The following is a 16,859-nucleotide window of genomic DNA, read 5'->3' on the forward strand; positions in this document are numbered from 1 at the left end:
CATTCCACACCATCATCACATCCTTCTATTGCTTTCTTTCTCAGGCACTTATCTTTTTTCCCCTCCAATTACCAAATGCAACTTCCACATTCTCACCACTTTCTTGGAAAATAAGTTTCTTTTGAATTCTCTGTTGGATTTATTCATCACAATCTTGTTTTGGTGACCTCTAGTTCTTGTCTCCCCTATAAGTGGAAATAATTCCTCCATGTATACCCTATCAATCTGCTCAAGACCTCTATCAATCATCCTTCAGTCTTTTGCTTTCAGTCGAAAGAAGCCAAAGACTATTCAGAGTTTTTCTTGCTGATAGCTGTACCCTCTGGCATATATATCCATTTGGTGTGTTTAATATACCCTTGTGTTTGCCTGGGGGATAAATCCTTATAAACAGAAGATCTCACTCTAAAGTTGAACTTCAGCAATTCTCAGTGTTTGATACTGCAATTAAATATTTATTGAGATTCTAGTTGTTATAAATGTATTTATGAATTTTCACAGCATTTCAAGCAAAAAAGCTGAAGAAAAGCCCCATGAGAAACATCTCATCTCAGAAGAAGCAAAGAGATAAAAGCTTGACAGCCCAAGTGACGGGAATACCCAGACGTATCCATTCTCTTTTCACCAAGATGTTGCTTTTGGGACACCTTTCAAAGGTTCAAACTTGAAACTTGCAAAGAGGTTTATAATAACTTTAAAAAGTGTTATGATCAGCAGACAAATTGTCCAAACAGACACTGCATACACTTCAAAAACACTTCACTGGCTGTATGGTGCTTTAAGGCATTGTGTGGTCATGAAAGACACTATAAATGTGCAAAATTTCATTTGTTTCTTCAGGCATGACTTATGCACACAATATTATCCATCTTCCTAAGTAGAAGTCACTTAGACTAATTTTCAGCAGATGCTGGAAATCACAAACAAAAACAGAAATTGCTGGAGAAACAAAGCAGGTCTGACAGCATCTGTGGAGAGAAAGAGACTTAAGGGTTTCAAGTCCAGTCACCTTTCTTCAGAACTATAGTAACTAGGGAATGGGGGTATATATGCTGAAGACAGGGGGTGGTTTGGAGCACAGGGGAAGGAGTGAGCAGTTAGACGGTGATGGAACCCAGTGGGAGAGAAGGACACTTAGGCAGACCAAAGAGTGGGATAAGAGTAAACCATCGAGAAAGAAAAGCTAATAATGGGACCATACAAAGATGAAGATGGGTTGGCTGTGTTGTTACTCAGTGATACTTACTAGTATTAGTAAGTACTATCATGAATAGCAATGTAAATTGTAAAATGCTGAGACCCCAACAGAGACCCTGTGAGGCACCCCTCATCACATTCTGCCAATCTGAAAAAGGCTCATTTATGCATACTCACCGTTTTCTGCCAGCTAGCCAATCTTCTATCCATGCTAATATGTTACTGCCTATACTATGAACTTCTACTTTTCACAATAACCTTTTATGTATGAGTATTTCTTCTTCTCATGAGCATCCTCCCTACACCTTTTCATCTCACTGTCCACATATCCTTATTCTGGGTCGTTCTTGTAAATTATCTGTCTACTTTTTCTACTGTTTCCAAACCTTTTGTACAATATGGGGACCAGAGCTGTTCACAGTACTCCAAGTGTAGTTTAGCAAAGTAAACATAAATTTCAGTTATAATCTTATAGAAATGAGCTGAAGTCCTACGTTTGCGTTTTATTAACGGGTATCCCTGCTTTTAGTGATGTGCAATTATGATTGATCTTTATATACACGCTTTAAGCTATCATCTAAGGCACATTTATACTATATTTTAAAAATTACTACATCACACTTGCCTATATCAAGATTGATATGTCAATTCTATACTCATTCAATAAGTTTATTAATAGTGTTTTAGATTTAATCACAAAATAATGGAGGTGCAGCATTAGACAAAAGGGGCCAGTCTGTCTAGTCCCTGAGTGGTTGTCTTTGTGGTTGTGCGCATTTAATGGGAAGAATGGTTGGCCATTACATTAATATAAGTGTCAACTTATCTCATTTAGCAACTCTTCCACTGCCTATTTACCATTTCAGATCTTAACTTAAGCCAACATCTCAGCACTGTGATGAGAGACTACTGTTTTGAATGAAGCATTAAGTTGAATCACGATTCACTTTGGTTTAGACGTTCCTCTGGTCCGATTTAACAAAAAAGTGAATTCAAAAGAAAGCAAGAAATCCTCCCCATGTCCTTGTTAATATTGTTCTCTTCCCAAGCTACCAAAAGCAACATGAAATGGCCACTCTCTTGGTTTGCAATCTCTGCCGACCTTGCTGCTTAAATTGACAAATGTAATTACAACAAGAATACTTTGCATTTGTATAGCACCTTTAGAGCAATAAACTCCCAAGGTGCATCTAGGAATGATTGCTAAAAAGAATTTGACACTGTGACACACAAAGCAGTATAACAGGTGACCCATGCTTGACCAACAATATGTATTTTAAGAAGAGTTTTACAAGACGAGAACGAGAAATGAAGAGCGAATTCCACAGCTTGAGCCTTCGGCAACATTGTCACTAATGCTGGAGAAATTAAAATGAGAGATTTTCAAGAGGTCATAACTACATAAGCACAGTGAAGAGGGAAATGAGATGGAGGAGACGGGAGATGGGGATTGGGGGGAAAAAAGGTCAGGCCACAGAACTTATAAATGTAAATGAGAATTTTAAAGTTAAGCGGTTGCTTAAAGGAGAGCCAAAATAATGCAGTGAACACAGGGGTGATGAATGAATGGGATTCAGCCTGAGATGAAATAGTTAGCAGAGTTTTGGATGACCTTAAATTTACAGAGAATAGAATGTGACAGATCAGCCAGGATTGCACTGGAAAAGTCCAGTCCAGAAGTAACAAAGACATGGAAGAGTTTCAGCAATGGATGTGCTGAGGCAGGAGAGAAGTCAAATATTGTTATGAAGGTGGAAAAAGATGGTCTTGGTGTTGGCATGTACGAGGTCAAAAGCTTATCTTGGGATCAAATATGACACCAACGTTGAGAATGTGAGCCAAGGTTGTGAACCTCGAACAATTGCCGGGGAGATGAATGAAGTTGATGGGGGTGGGGTGACAGATTTTATGCAGAGACTGTAAACGACGGCTGTAATCTTCCCACTATTTAATTGGAAGACAATTTTCCTTACGCAGCGCTGGATATTGGAGTATAAACAAATGATTTCGTAACAGTGGAGAGGTCGAGATGAGTGCCGTGAGGTAGAGCTGGGTGATGGCAGTATTTCAAGTAGGCGAAAGTGAGGATTGCAGATGCTGGAGATTAGAGTCAAGATGAGAGTTGGAAAAGCACAGCAGGTCAGGCAGCATCCGAGGAAAATTGACGTTTCGGGCAGGAGCGCTTCATCAGGAATGAGGTTGGAATCCCTGACAAAACACACCAAAGCAAAATACTGTAGACAACGAAAATGTGAACTTGAAACTGAAATACAAAAAGAATAAACAACAGTACAGCACCGGATCCTTCAGCCCTTCAGACTTGCGATGCCTTTCTAAACTAAAACCTTTTCCCTCTATGTATCCCAAGCTACCGCTTAAACATTGCTATTGTATCCGCCTCCACCAGCTCCGCTGGCAGCACCTTCCAGGCACTTATCTGTGCAAAATACTTGCCTAACACATCTCCTTTAAATTTACCACTTTAAACCTATGTCCCCTAGCAATTGACATTTCTACTCAAGGAAAAAAATCTGACTATCCATTCTATTCACGTGTCTCATAATTTCGTAAACTTCTGTTAGGCCACCCCTCTATTTTGACGTTCAAGTGAAAACTAACTGAATTTGTCCAATGTCTCCTCATAGCTAATTCTCTCCAAATCAGGTAACAGCCTGGCAAAATATTTCTGTACCCTCTCCAAAGCCTCACATTCTTTTGGTAGTGTAGCGCCCAGAACTGTGTGTAATATTCCAAATGTAATGTAACTAAAGTTCCAAACAGCTGCAACATGACTTGCCAATTTTTATACTCTATGCCCTGAATGACGAAAGCAAGCATGCCATATGCCTTCTTGACCAACGTATCCACTTTAGGGAACTGTGAATCTTAAGCCGAGATCCCTCTGTATGTTGATGCTACAAAGGGTTCTGCTATTTACTTTGTAATACTCAACTGGTCAAGCAGCATTTGTGGAAAGAAAAGCAAAGTGAACATCTCAGGTCTTCCACCAAAATGCAAAAGCTTAGTTATTTATGAGAACTCTTTGTGGGATCTTGCTGTGTGCATTTGGATTAGCATTTCCCACATTACAACACTGACAACACCTCTAAAATAATCCAATGATTTCAAAGCACTTTAGAGGCATCCTAAACTCAGAAAAGCTCCTATAGAAATGCAGGTCTCGTTATCTTTAGAGAATCTTGACTGGGGGACGGTATGTGTCAAGGAGATCACTGGACAGGACAAAGTGTCAGAACTTGCAGGAATATTCCTCCACTTTCTAGCTCCATCTTCTCATCACCAACATGTTCTCCTTATCACGAGCAGCGCCCCAAATAATGCCTGTTCGCTATATTTAATTGTAATTCCACATAAAGCAGCCCTACGTTTCTAAGCTAATGTCTCGTGTGTTTTGTATGTTAAAAGGATTGACCTGCATACAAAGTTCTGGCTAAATGTTAACGTCCTAATCAGCTAAATTAACACATCTCCTGTCTGCTGTCTGTCAGTTCACATCAGCACCGACAGTGCGGGTGAACACTCAAACTCAGCCTCCACTGGATTTGAACTTAACCTTGTGCTTTTCACCAACCGCCAGGCAATTAGTGAGGGGGCCAACATCAAAAGAAATCCCAGCAAGGAGTCTGTCTAATTCGTCGTATCAACTGAGAGTTTCCCCTTGGAATTTCGACAAGATTTGTCAGTACATTAGGGTTGAGTCGCTTTCCACTAAAATAGCTCATGGCTATGTCCCTTCACGTTTCAAAAAATTGGAGTTCCCTGCCTTCAATGTTGTCCCTTGCCTATTTCAGTGGGAACCATTGATTTTGTTTATTCTCTGCTAACAGACTGTTCTTGTATTATCTCAGAGTTTAGGCAAGGCAAGAATTTAAATCTCACACTGACTTACGCAGGAGGACAGGGCACATTGTGCTGTCTCTTAACCCGTTCAGGATGAGCAACAACACCTGATGTATTGGAGGATGCTCGCTCACAAAGCAACAGCCTTCACCCCCTGCGCTGTTCTGAATGTTTAGTCATGCTGCCACAAAGTGGCACCCTCAAGCGGAGATAGTGGACTTGGGAGTTGGAGTAGCACTTTCTAAAAGCAGCATGTGCTCAGATTCTGCTGCAACTTGATGGCGCTCACCTTGCTGTGTTTAAAAAAAACCCTGCAAATTGTGATAAGGAAGAGATTCTCCATAAGTTACTGCATGATTTATGCTTCTCCACTATCAGCTAGGTCTTCCTTAATCTCCCCGCAACTCTCAATAACTTGCTATATGAGTCACTCGTTGCCGCAATAAATGAAGGCGAGTTAGTAAACAGCGTAAAGATATTCTTTGAAGGGAGATTCATGTTCCTGCAATTCCACTCAACCTGCCCAGCACAGAGAATGAGCAATTAAAACTGAGTCGCGTTTCTGAAGGTAGTAAATAGGTCTTGGAAATGTTTAAATTACAGGAGTTTAGGTTTGATCTTAGGCTGGCGATGTGTATTGGGTTGTGATCAGTGTGTACGTGGATCCTCATATCTCATTACAGTCTGTGTCTGGTTTAACCTCTTCAGCAAGTAGTGAGGTTTGTAAACGGGATTGATGGACCACGGGGACCGATTCATTTTAGCATTTTTTAAGTGAAAGCGGCTAATCCAATAATCCGATCTGAGTTCTCGATTCTCCATAATTCGATAAGGGTTGGCCTTGAAAGGTGCTCGGGCGTCGCGATGATATTGCAGCCATTTCATTAGCAGCGGTCCAATTAAATCAAGGTCTTGTACGCTGATTTATTGAGACAAAAGGAGAGACATTAGCTCGAACACTGCGTTCAGGATATCACTCATCTGCTTCTAAATATGTTTTCACTGACTGTCCCTCAGTAGTTTGAGAAGATTACACCCAGTCACCCTTTTCTATGGGCTGTGTTTCCAATTACCAACCATTATGGCCAAAACTTGCCTCAAATGCAAAACAAGGGATACGTTGAAAGTTGTGCAATATTATTTTAGATTTGAACCGATCTGTGCAGTTGCCAAACAATTTAATACAGTTTGAAATAAACAGTTTGGAACCACTCGTGAAGTGGTTGAGCTGTGACTGAGGGAGGTAGAATTCTGTTTAAAATAGACGCCGCTACACGTATTGCAAAATACCTGACAGCAGTCCGCACTCAGTAGCTCAGATTGGATTAAATTGCGTTGCTAGGTAAAAACAATGTTGCTGTCATTCAATCCCCTGCGGCTGAATGGCCTTCCTGTTCATATGTCCCACGGCGACTATCTTCCATTGAAATATCCCGAAATCTCCAGTGTGAAGGTAGCACAAGAATTTCTAGTTGCAGGTGAATTGACAGAAAAGTTCATCCCTTCAACTGGGACATTCCCGCTTCCCCCACCCCCCACTCCCGCTCTCCCCACCTCCCTCACCCCGTCCCCACCTCCCACAAACTGCAGTTATATAAAGACACAAATACCAACTAATTTACGTTACTGGATAAAGGAAAACGAAGTCCCACCATTTCATTTGTTTCTCCTAGAGATGTTTTCCAGGTTTTGGGAATTGTTCTATTCCTTAATTCATTATGCATTAGTGGGAATGTTAACTCTAAAACCTGTTAGCGGGATAGTGAGTGAGTTCAGCACTACTCCTCTTTCCAGGAATTTGGGAAACTCTACAATCCGCAGGCGTTTCCCCGTCGCCAAAATCTCCTGGAAAAGAAAAACAAAATGAATCTGAGGCCGTGGGTTCGGATTCGGATTTTAGGGTCGGGTTGAGATTGGTTTGACTGTGGTTAAAGTGAGTTTGGGGACATGGATGCATTGCTCCCCGAGTCGGGCTGTTTGGAGCTGTGATGTCAGCAGCTGTTAACTACACACTCCTGACTACATTTCCAGCTCTACGCGACAGGAGTTAAAAGACCTTGCAGGACCCACCTGGCAGCACAGCCAGGGTTAAATAAACTTACATGGGATTTCGAATCTTAGCTTCCAGCACACTGGCATTTCTGCACACAGCACCTGTGAATGCTGGTCAGTTAGCCCTTTATCCTTTCATTTTCTGCTGGAATTGCTGCTGTGAGAATTAAAATGTTAACTGCCTTTCGAAAGGGGGGGAGGGGGCATTCTGAAGGAAAGCGGTTATTATATCTTGTTGTTTCTGCCTCCTCTTCACACTTGACCTTTGCAGAATATCACAACGTGAAAGCTGACTGTGCCGCTTTGTTCTTTACTGTATAGAAAAAGCCCTCGACCAAATCTTGCCTTGCTCCCTGACAGTTAAAACGCATGGCTTAAATTTGCCTATTTTCCGACTAAACTGGTCATCAAAACACACCATCTTCGTGCGATTTTCCTGAGACCGAGGCCTGTTTGAGCAGGGCTCCTATCGAATTAAGGATCTCAGAGTAATCTTTGTCAGAACTAAAAACGAGTCCTGAGCAATTATCCGAATTTCTTGAGTTTATAAAATGTGTATCAGAAAGTAGATTGATTGCTCTGTGTGACCCAGGTCAGGTGTTGCCGTTTTAAGGATCGAGTTGCAATATCAGGGGACTGAAGGGGTCCAAATGTGCGAATAATTCTCAGTCAGGAGTTACACTAACTGAGAAAGCTTTTAGCACATTATCCGCTGGCAATTTGACGATAATCTAATTGTCGAGTGTGCCTGATTAAACCTCCTGCACTGTATTTACTTTCAGTGGGTGCGGGGTGTCTAATGGAATTAAAAAGCTGCTGATCCGAGCAGAATGCTGCGAACTGCATTGCTTTCACTTTAGGTGACATTGAGTGTCGTGGGTGCGGAATGCCAGCAGGTTCGTCACTTCAAGGAAGGTGATTACAAGTCTTGCTCAGCTCTTCGCCTACCGTTAGTGGAATGAAAAAAAAACTCTCCTGAAGCAGCTGGACATGAGGCTCCTCATCCGCATCTCCCGGTTCCCGGTTTGAGATCTCCTTGTTTATAGGATTCATGTTCAGGCAGAATCCACGGGGGTCGAGTCTGATATTAATTTCAATGGTTGAATATTTTCGTCAAAAATAATAATATTGTATAAATGTTGCTGCAATTATGCGCGGCACATTAAGAACGTGAAGGTTTGTGTATATTCTATGAACTCCCATTAGTTGACTCCAAATTGTTGATAGAATTATTCCCCTATTTACAATACCGTAATAAACCCGCTAGATTTATTCCAATCTGTTTCAGTCTTTCGATCGCTCAAGCACCAGATTTACATTCAATATTTCTCTCTATGCAAATTTACATAGCCCGGTTCATCTGGATGCAGCTTCGATCGGACTATAACCTGGTGTCGTTTGATTTTTGACCTTGTCCACTCCAGTCCAACTCCGGCATCTCCACATCGCATTTTGGATTCAGGTTAACATAATTCAATTGGACTCCATACTGTACGTCCACCTCCTAATTCCCTGGCGCCTAAGGCATGTTCCCCATACTTGTAACGCATTTAATCTACTCTTCCATTTAAAAGCAAAAATGTACTGGAAGAAATTTTGTCCGCAGAACATTTCCATGGTAGGCTGTAAAATTTCTCGTTTTAATGGAACAGCGACGTGGGCAGGAGGCTACCTCTTGTTACAGTCACACTTTTAAGATGACAATTTGGATGTATAAATAAATTCTGGCAATCAAATTATATTTGCCCAGAGTCCCAGTGTCACTTCTGCCGTAACACTCGTTCGCATGTGCTTTCTGGGATGTATATAAATATTTCATTCATCTCGTTTTACCTGTGAAATCCAGCCAGTCCTAGATCGTTAAACTGCTTCATAATACTGTAACTCCGTGAGGCGGTTTATTCTGTAAAGTGAACATATTCTCAGTAAAACAAGTCATGTATTACAAAATTAAACTCAAACTGCGAATGTTATAAAGAAAATGGTTAACTATAGAAGTATAGAGAAGCTCGCTGTCTAACTGACAGAATGAAATTGATTCTGTCCAGTGTGAAGACGGTAAGAGACAGTAACCCACTCTGGAATTGTGTGTTGGATATAGGGATTCCTTCCTGTGCGCGCTGTGGAACGGAAAGGCCAAGCGTGTTTTAAAGAAATCGTTGATTGTGAAACATTTCCCAAGAAATCGCGAGGAAACTCAATAAAATTTGAAAAACGGATTTCAAAGCGGAATCCCCAGAAAGTTGGCGAAACGGACCGCACCGAACTTCACCAGGAAAAATAAGCGAGTGTTTCCGCCTGTGTGATTGGTATCCTAACGGAAATGTTAGCCAAAATCATGCTGTGTTCCGAGAGGCAAATCCGTCATATGAAATTGTTAGATTTGATAATACTCTCTTTTATAAGACAAATGACAGGTGCAGCCAGATTGGCTGCGGGGTCTGAATTAAATTACTAATATTCTCGTATTTTCAGAATGCGTCAAAGGTTAGATCTCCATAGATACTCTTTTTTCTGGTTTGTCCAGAAAATGTTGTCTTTGAAACACAAGGGCGAATCTTTTCCGGAATGATGAGGAACACGCGACATATAATTCAGAATTAGTGTTACACTCCATAAAACTTGCACTTTCGAGCTGAAATGGCAATTACAAATGCTCATTGGAGCTTCAGAAACACGCACTGAATACACGACTGGGAGAGAATCTCCTGAAAATGAACTCGTTCTGCAATGGTTACAATTTGATATTTTTGACGTGTGTGAGAAAGCAGAGTGTGATTTCAGAGTAATTAATTACACAAACAAAAACACTGCTTACTGACGTTGGTTCGTCTAGACAGGTCTCCTTCGTTATCTGGGCGGAGGGGGAAAAAGAAATAAAGCTTCTTTGGGATGAAAAAAGAAGTGAGGCTATAGTTTAACAGCAACGTTAAACTGTTGCGTGAGTCCCAAGTAAAACCGTATTCTGCGGCACCAATAACCCACCGTTACTTATCATTGAGTTTACAAAGATCCTAAAATGATCTTTTATATATATAAACTAGCAATGGCATAAAAGCAACACTAAAACTGGAAACCGAAGCAACGGTGCCGTTTTTCTAATAGGAGTAAATGATGGCTTTTTCCACCAAAGTTCAAGGGTTTCTCATTTTAACGCCGCACCAAGGTATCTGAGAGAAATATGACTGTAAAATATGCATTAGGAATGTGAAACATGCAGGATCGTGTGGAGTTTCAAATTATTCTGCAAATAAACAGCTCGGAAACGGAAACCTTTAGAACTCTATGAAAGAAATGGTGGTTTCATGAAACCTATAACATGCAAACAAGCAGACTCCAAATCTGTCTTTGCAACTGGGAAATTGAGTCTCTAGCAGTAAATTTGTTACAAATAGGTTGCTGGACTTCTGCACACAGCAGGATGCAATGGTCTGTATCTTGCTATGGATTAATTCCAGACAGGGAGCCTGCTGCCCATCACACCAACATTGACATCCGCTCAAGCAGCTACATCCCTAGAGCGCCTGCGCATTGCTGGAATTTCCGCCGGCTGGAAATGTAAGCTGTTAGCTGCACGTGCGCACTTCTGTCGCGGACCATCGACCGGACGGCATTGCGCAGGCGTATAATGCCCACGCTCCACGGCAAGCCGGCGCCTATGACGTCAGAACCTGCTGATTGGCTTCTCCCACCCAGGCGCGGTGTACGGACTGCGGGAGGCTCCAAATTAATTGGCGGTGCGGGAGGCGATTCAGAAACAGTCGAGTGGCGATCGCGAGAAGCAGAAAGGAGCAAATTGCTCCCGGTGCGAGTGTAGACCCCTCCGGGATGAACCCAGCAGGAGGTGTCCTGGCCCCAGCATCGACCATGGAGTACAGCACTCCCAAACCACAGCTCTCATCCCGGGCCAATGCATTCTCCATCGCTGCCCTCATTTCAACTGGAAACTCCAAAGAGAAGGAAATCCAGGAAAACACCATTAAACCCCTCGGTAAGTGGAACTGGCACCTTTAGCTGGCAGAAATGTCACTACTGATTGTTTGCATAATTGCATAATAAAACGTCTTTGGGAACATTTTTTGTTGACGAATACTAGCCAATCCTTTGAAGAGAGTTAATCAATTTGAAGGAAAGTATTGCTTCTAAAATGTGTTTTAACCAATGCTTGTTCCGAATGCGAAATTCGAACGAAATTAAAGGAAATATATTGCACGCCATAAAGTTTGTCCAAAGGACTTGCTAGTTTGAAGCGACTTATTTTCTCGCTTGGTTTAAATCTCCTGAAGTCTTGAGTTTAATTAGCAGATTAATTCAGCAATCCGGCCACGATGTTTGAAAGGTCGTCCATTTGATGAAATGTGTCCTCGCGCTTTTCTCTCCCTCCGAAACAGAGCAGTTTGTGGAGAAATCCTCTTGCTCTCAGCCTTTGGGTGACCTGAGCAGCCTCGAACTCGGTGATTACAGCGGCAGTGCATCCCCAGTCTGTACCGAGCCTCTGATCCCCACCACTCCGACCGTCCCCAGCGCCGAAATGGCCAAGATCAGCTGTAGCCTGGAAACCAAAGAGTTATGGGACAAATTTCATGAATTGGGTACTGAGATGATCATCACTAAATCGGGCAGGTGAGGAAATTGTTTTTTTTTACCTCAGACAGCAAAACAATTGCCTATCGTGGTGAAACTGTGAATTTAAATTTCAATCTGAAGTATGTAAATAATCGCTTTCTACAATGGAGATCAAATCATAGATCGAGATTTGGCACTGAATTAGTTTGACAGAACACGAGCCTGCAGATTCTTCAATAATTGCTGGTGTGAAAGGAATTGGAGACTGTAATTCTTGGTTAGTGCCGCCGTTTATCCATTTCATCACCCGGTGACTTGCCGTTTTCAACGAAAGGTTAACCAACACCGAGTTATTCTTAATCTCACCGATCCCAAATGAATCATTGACCGTAAACGAGATGAGGTGCGTTTTGTTTTGCGGTGATCCGTTAGTGGAGGAACGGATGTAACCTTAAAAGTTTTTCTGCCGACTGTTCTGCCCTCACGAAATTGTCAGAACCAGAGTAAATGTGGAAGCGGCCGAATTCAATGCTGTGGCGGTTGTTTAAGTGTTCCTGTTTTCACCATGCTATGTTACACCAGAACCGGTGACAGATAAAAATACCTTGTCGTTAATAACGAGCAGAAAACACATGTGAAGTCAAAATAATGTAGACATTATCCAAAGATAATGGGTTGGTGCAAATTGTTATTATTTTCTGTGTAGGAATCGCTGTGCTTACTCGAACACAGTTGTGTTAAGTGAAATTCTTATTGCTGTAATCATTATTTATAAATTGTCCAAACCTTTCTAGACGTCACGCTCCTATTATCGGGCAATCGTAACAGAATAATTATGTTGTTACCGTGCTATGCAGTGGTATGTATAGTGCGTCCTATTTTGTTCCTAAATGCTTCTATAATGCAGGTGAACTACGGTCAGTTTTAATACTCTCTAAGTGCAGAGTACGCTGGAAATCTGAAATCTTTGCTGTGATCTGGAATGCGCCACCTGAAGTGCGACTGGAACCCATTTAATAACTTCCGAAAGAGAATTGGATAAACAGTAGAGGTGGAGGTGGTGGTGGTGGGGGAGGGGGGGTGGTGGTGGTGGGAAGAGTGGGGGAGGGGGTGGTAGGAGGGGCAAGGGGAGCAGAGTTAGAAAGAGCTGACAGAAGGGGGACTAATTGATCTTTCAAGAGGCCGACACAGATTCGTGGGCCGAATGGTCTGCTTCCAGTAGAAATAAAGTGGAAATCTGAAGACGAGCCCGAAAAGCAACCATGAAACACAACAGTCGCACATTCGCTTTGACCTGTACAACTCCCTAAATTATTAACTGGTCAAATACAGACTCCTATTCCTAAATCCAGTTGACAGCGGAATATATTTAGCGGGAGACAGTGTGTGGTGGGTCGGAGAGTTAGTTTAGATACCTTACTGTGTGGAAATCAAGCCTTTCGGCCCAACAAGTCCACGCTGGCCCTCTGAATAGTAAGCCACCTAGACCCATTTCCCTCTGACTAATGCACCTAACATTATGGGCAATTTAGCAGACGCGGAGAGAATGTGCAAACCCCACACAGTGGCCAGAGGCTGGAATCGAACTTGAGTCCCTGGCGATGTGAGGCAGCAGCGCTAGCCACTTTGGCTACTTTTGGAGCTGAACACGAATGAAGTGACATATTAGATGTCTCTGAGCTGTCTGACTGGCGGAGATTCTGATTTGGTGTGTGTGTGTGGGGGGTGGAAGCGAGGATCAGTTTGTGAAGCGGAATGGTCGAGTTTCAGCATATCTTCTCTGTGTTTGTCCTGTTTCAGGAGAATGTTCCCCACTATCCGAGTCTCGCTGTCTGGGGTGGATCCTGAAGCCAAGTACATTGTGCTGATGGACATTGTGTCAGTGGACAATAAAAGATATCGTTACGCCTATCATCGCTCCTCCTGGCTGGTTGCTGGGAAAGCAGACCCGCCGCTCCCCGCAAGGTCTGACCATCGGGTTTATTCATCAGGATTGAGACTGGAATCCGGGACATTTCTATATTTTTACACGCTCGCGGAAGTTCTCAGTCTTGACCCAGTCCCAGGCCCCGTAAATCGCTCTGCTCTAAGTAGCCAGATGTTTGAGCCATAAACTGCAATTTCAGTTGAAATGTCCCTCCACAGAGGTTCTGAGCCAGCGACTTCCACTGTTCAATAACACACAAAAATCACACACACACTTACAACTTCAGCACCAAATCCACGGAGGTTAAATAAAAAAAGCGAAGATGCTGTAAATCAGAAACAAACAGAAATTGCTGGAAAAGCTCAGCAGGTTTGGCAGCAGACTGCTGAGGTTTCCAGCAATTTCTGTTTTTGTTACTGCTGTTAAAAATCCCCCCGTAAATACACAGCCGCGATGTCAATCAATATCCAGATCACACGCCCACTGACGATGTCAGTGTTTTGCTTTTTTAATATTAAACAAATTGTATGACCAGCGAGCCTGGAAGAAACGGGGGGGCCTGGACTGGATACTGATCCTTGTCAAATCTTACACCACAGCTAATAAACTCTTAAAGTCTTTGTTTGATCTTGGGGTTTGAGTTAAAAAAAAGACTCTTACAGACAGCAGGTTTGTTGAAACCCCCAACGCTGGGCTGTTTTCCCATAGGTTTCCGGGCTCTCTCTCTCTCTCTAAGCACGGTCCATTCAGCCTTCCGGTCTATCTTATTCAATAGGATCCTGGGTGATCTGGAACCGTCTTTACTGCACACCCTTCGGATAACAACGAAAACAATCTCACTCAACCCCTACATTGTGAAAGAACACCATTCTGCCCATCGAGTCCACACCGACCCTCCTACAAGCATCTCACCCCGTAACCCTGCATTTCCCATCGTTAATCCATCTAGTTTGCATCACTTTGGACTGTGGGAGGAAACCCAGGTAAACTGCACACAGTTCTCCCGAGACTGGAATTGAACCCGGGTGTCTAGCGTTTTGAGGCACTAACCAGTGAGCCACTGTGCCACTCCTTCATCGGGGATTTAATGTTCTAATTTGATCAAACGTCACTCTTGTTTAGGGAGGTAGAGTCCAAACTGCTCTCACTCTTTTAGTGCAGAAGGACTGAAAGGTCTGACCGTAATGTTTAGACTGGGAACTCCTAGTCCTGGCTTCCCTAATTCAGTGGAAAGCTGGATCCAATCACCCCTTTCGGTTCCTCAATCAAATCGTCCCATTCACCTCTGTTTTGCAGGAAATACTAATCCAGTTTATGTAATCCCTGCCCTTCTGCTTTGCAGATTATATGTGCACCCTGACTGTCCATTCACCGGGGAACAGCTTCTCAAACAAATGGTCTCCTTTGAGAAAGTGAAGCTCACCAACAATGAACTGGACCAACATGGTCACGTGAGTCTGTCACTGCTCTTTATGTGATTCTCTCGTGTTAACGGACCCGATTTGGGGAAAACATTCTCGTTCTGAAAATGGAATTGTTTGGGAATCTTCCGTCCGAAACAACACCTGACGTGCGGGGAACTTTGATCTCCAACTTGTCCCTCATTCCTTCCTTGAAATTGCGGGGGCGAGGAATGTCAAATAGGCCCAAACTTAGCGGTGAGACCCGGGGAATATTCAGAATTCAGGAACTCTTCAACCTGCCCCTTTCTTAGATCGCCAGCTATCTGTCTCCCACCTCCAACCCAGCAATGAACAAAATTCACTCACCCGCCGAGAATTAGTTACATTTGCAAATTCTGAGATGACCAAAGACAGTTGAGATTTATACCCAGTAGTGACTCTGCACCAAGATATCATTCAGTCGTGAATTCTCACAATTTTTGTGTTAATATCCGTTTAACTTTTGAGTTAATTCTAATTGAAATTATTTGAATATTGGCTAAATCTCCCTACCTTGGTCACTCATGTAGAATGGCAATTGTGTTATATACTGGACATTGTGCAAACGAATATTATCACACAGGTGTGTTGGGGTCGGAGGAGGTGGGTGGTGAGTAGGTCATGATACTACCGAAGGTGGAGAAAAGACAATCAGGGAGAATTGCGTCGACAGGCTCTTGTGGAGAGTTGACGTGGGTACGAACAGGCCAAATGGTCTCATGTTGTGGGTGATCATACTAGTTTCCATAAGGAGTTCAGCTGCGAGATTCCTTCAGGTTACTGAGTAGACTGGTTTCTGTGCGTGGTCACATGCGTTACAGATCAGTTAAAATCTGTGAGGGTCCAGGATGATACAGCCGAATAGACAGGCTACTGTGTGCAAGGTACAGGTGTATTATAGACAGGTTACTGTGTGCTGGATACAAGTGTGTTATAAACAGGCTACTGTGAGCAGGGTACAGATGTGTTGTCGTCAGGTTTCTGTTTGTGAGTTACGAGTGTGTTGTAGACAGGTTAATGTATGCAGAGTACAGGTGTTTTGAAAACAGGTTACTGTGTATGGGGTACAGGTGTGATATAGACAGTTTGTTGAGTGCAGGTCACAGATGTATTCTGGACAGGTTATTGTATGTATGTTGGGGGATTTACAGGCAGATTATAGACAAATTACTGTGTTGGGGTACAGTTGTGTTACAGGCAGTTAGTCTGTGCAGGGTACAGATTTGCTGTAGACAGGTTACTGTTTGTTACATATAGGTGTGTTATGGACAGGTTGTGTGGGGTGCAGGTGTGTTATACGCAGGTTACCATGTATGATGTCTAGGTGTGTTAAGCATAGGTTATTGCGTGTGGGGTACAAGTGTGTGACAAACAGGTTATTGTATGTGGGGTGCAGGTGTATAAAATGTAGATTATTATGTATGAGGCATAAGTATTATACAGATAGGTTACTATGTTGGGCAACTGATATGTTATAGACCAGTTACTGTGTGATGTATAGGTGTTTTGAAGATAGGTTATATTGTGTGGGGTACAGGCATGTTATAGATAGATTATTGTGTGTGTGGTTCAGGTGTGTTAAAGACAAGTTACTGTGTGTAGGGTATAGGTGTGTTACAGGCCAGTTACTGTTTGTGGGGTACAGGTGTGTTATAGACAGGTTACTGTTGGTGGACTATAGGTGTGTTATAGACAGATTACTGTGTGGGTTGTATAGGTGTATTGCAGACAGTTGCTGTGTGGGTGTACATGTGTGTTATAGAAAGGTTACTGTGTGGGGGCACAAGTGTGTTCTAGATCAATTAATGTGTGTT

General features: G+C 42.7%; 1 protein-coding gene across 3 annotated transcripts in view; it reads left to right on the forward strand.

The window, feature by feature from the left end:
* Positions 1–10,841: 10,841 nt before the first annotated feature.
* Positions 10,842–16,859, forward strand: part of tbx20 (T-box transcription factor 20) — a 30,764-nt gene continuing 24,746 nt past the window's right edge. Inside the window, exons 1-4 of one of the 3 annotated variants that reach the window (XM_043688760.2) lie at positions 10,842–11,101; positions 11,502–11,733; positions 13,477–13,641; positions 14,946–15,054. In XM_043688760.2, coding sequence (XP_043544695.1) covers positions 10,939–11,101; positions 11,502–11,733; positions 13,477–13,641; positions 14,946–15,054 — 669 coding nt within the window. In that variant the 5' untranslated portion in view covers positions 10,842–10,938. The remainder of the gene's footprint in view (positions 11,102–11,501; positions 11,734–13,476; positions 13,642–14,945; positions 15,055–16,859) is intronic. The other 2 variants (XM_043688759.2, XM_043688758.2) reach the window with 2 other exon arrangements.

This window comes from Chiloscyllium plagiosum, unplaced genomic scaffold, assembly GCF_037043375.1.
Source record: "Chiloscyllium plagiosum isolate Xiang-an unplaced genomic scaffold, Cpla_swu_hap1 HiC_scaffold_4, whole genome shotgun sequence".
NCBI lineage: Eukaryota > Metazoa > Chordata > Chondrichthyes > Orectolobiformes > Hemiscylliidae > Chiloscyllium > Chiloscyllium plagiosum.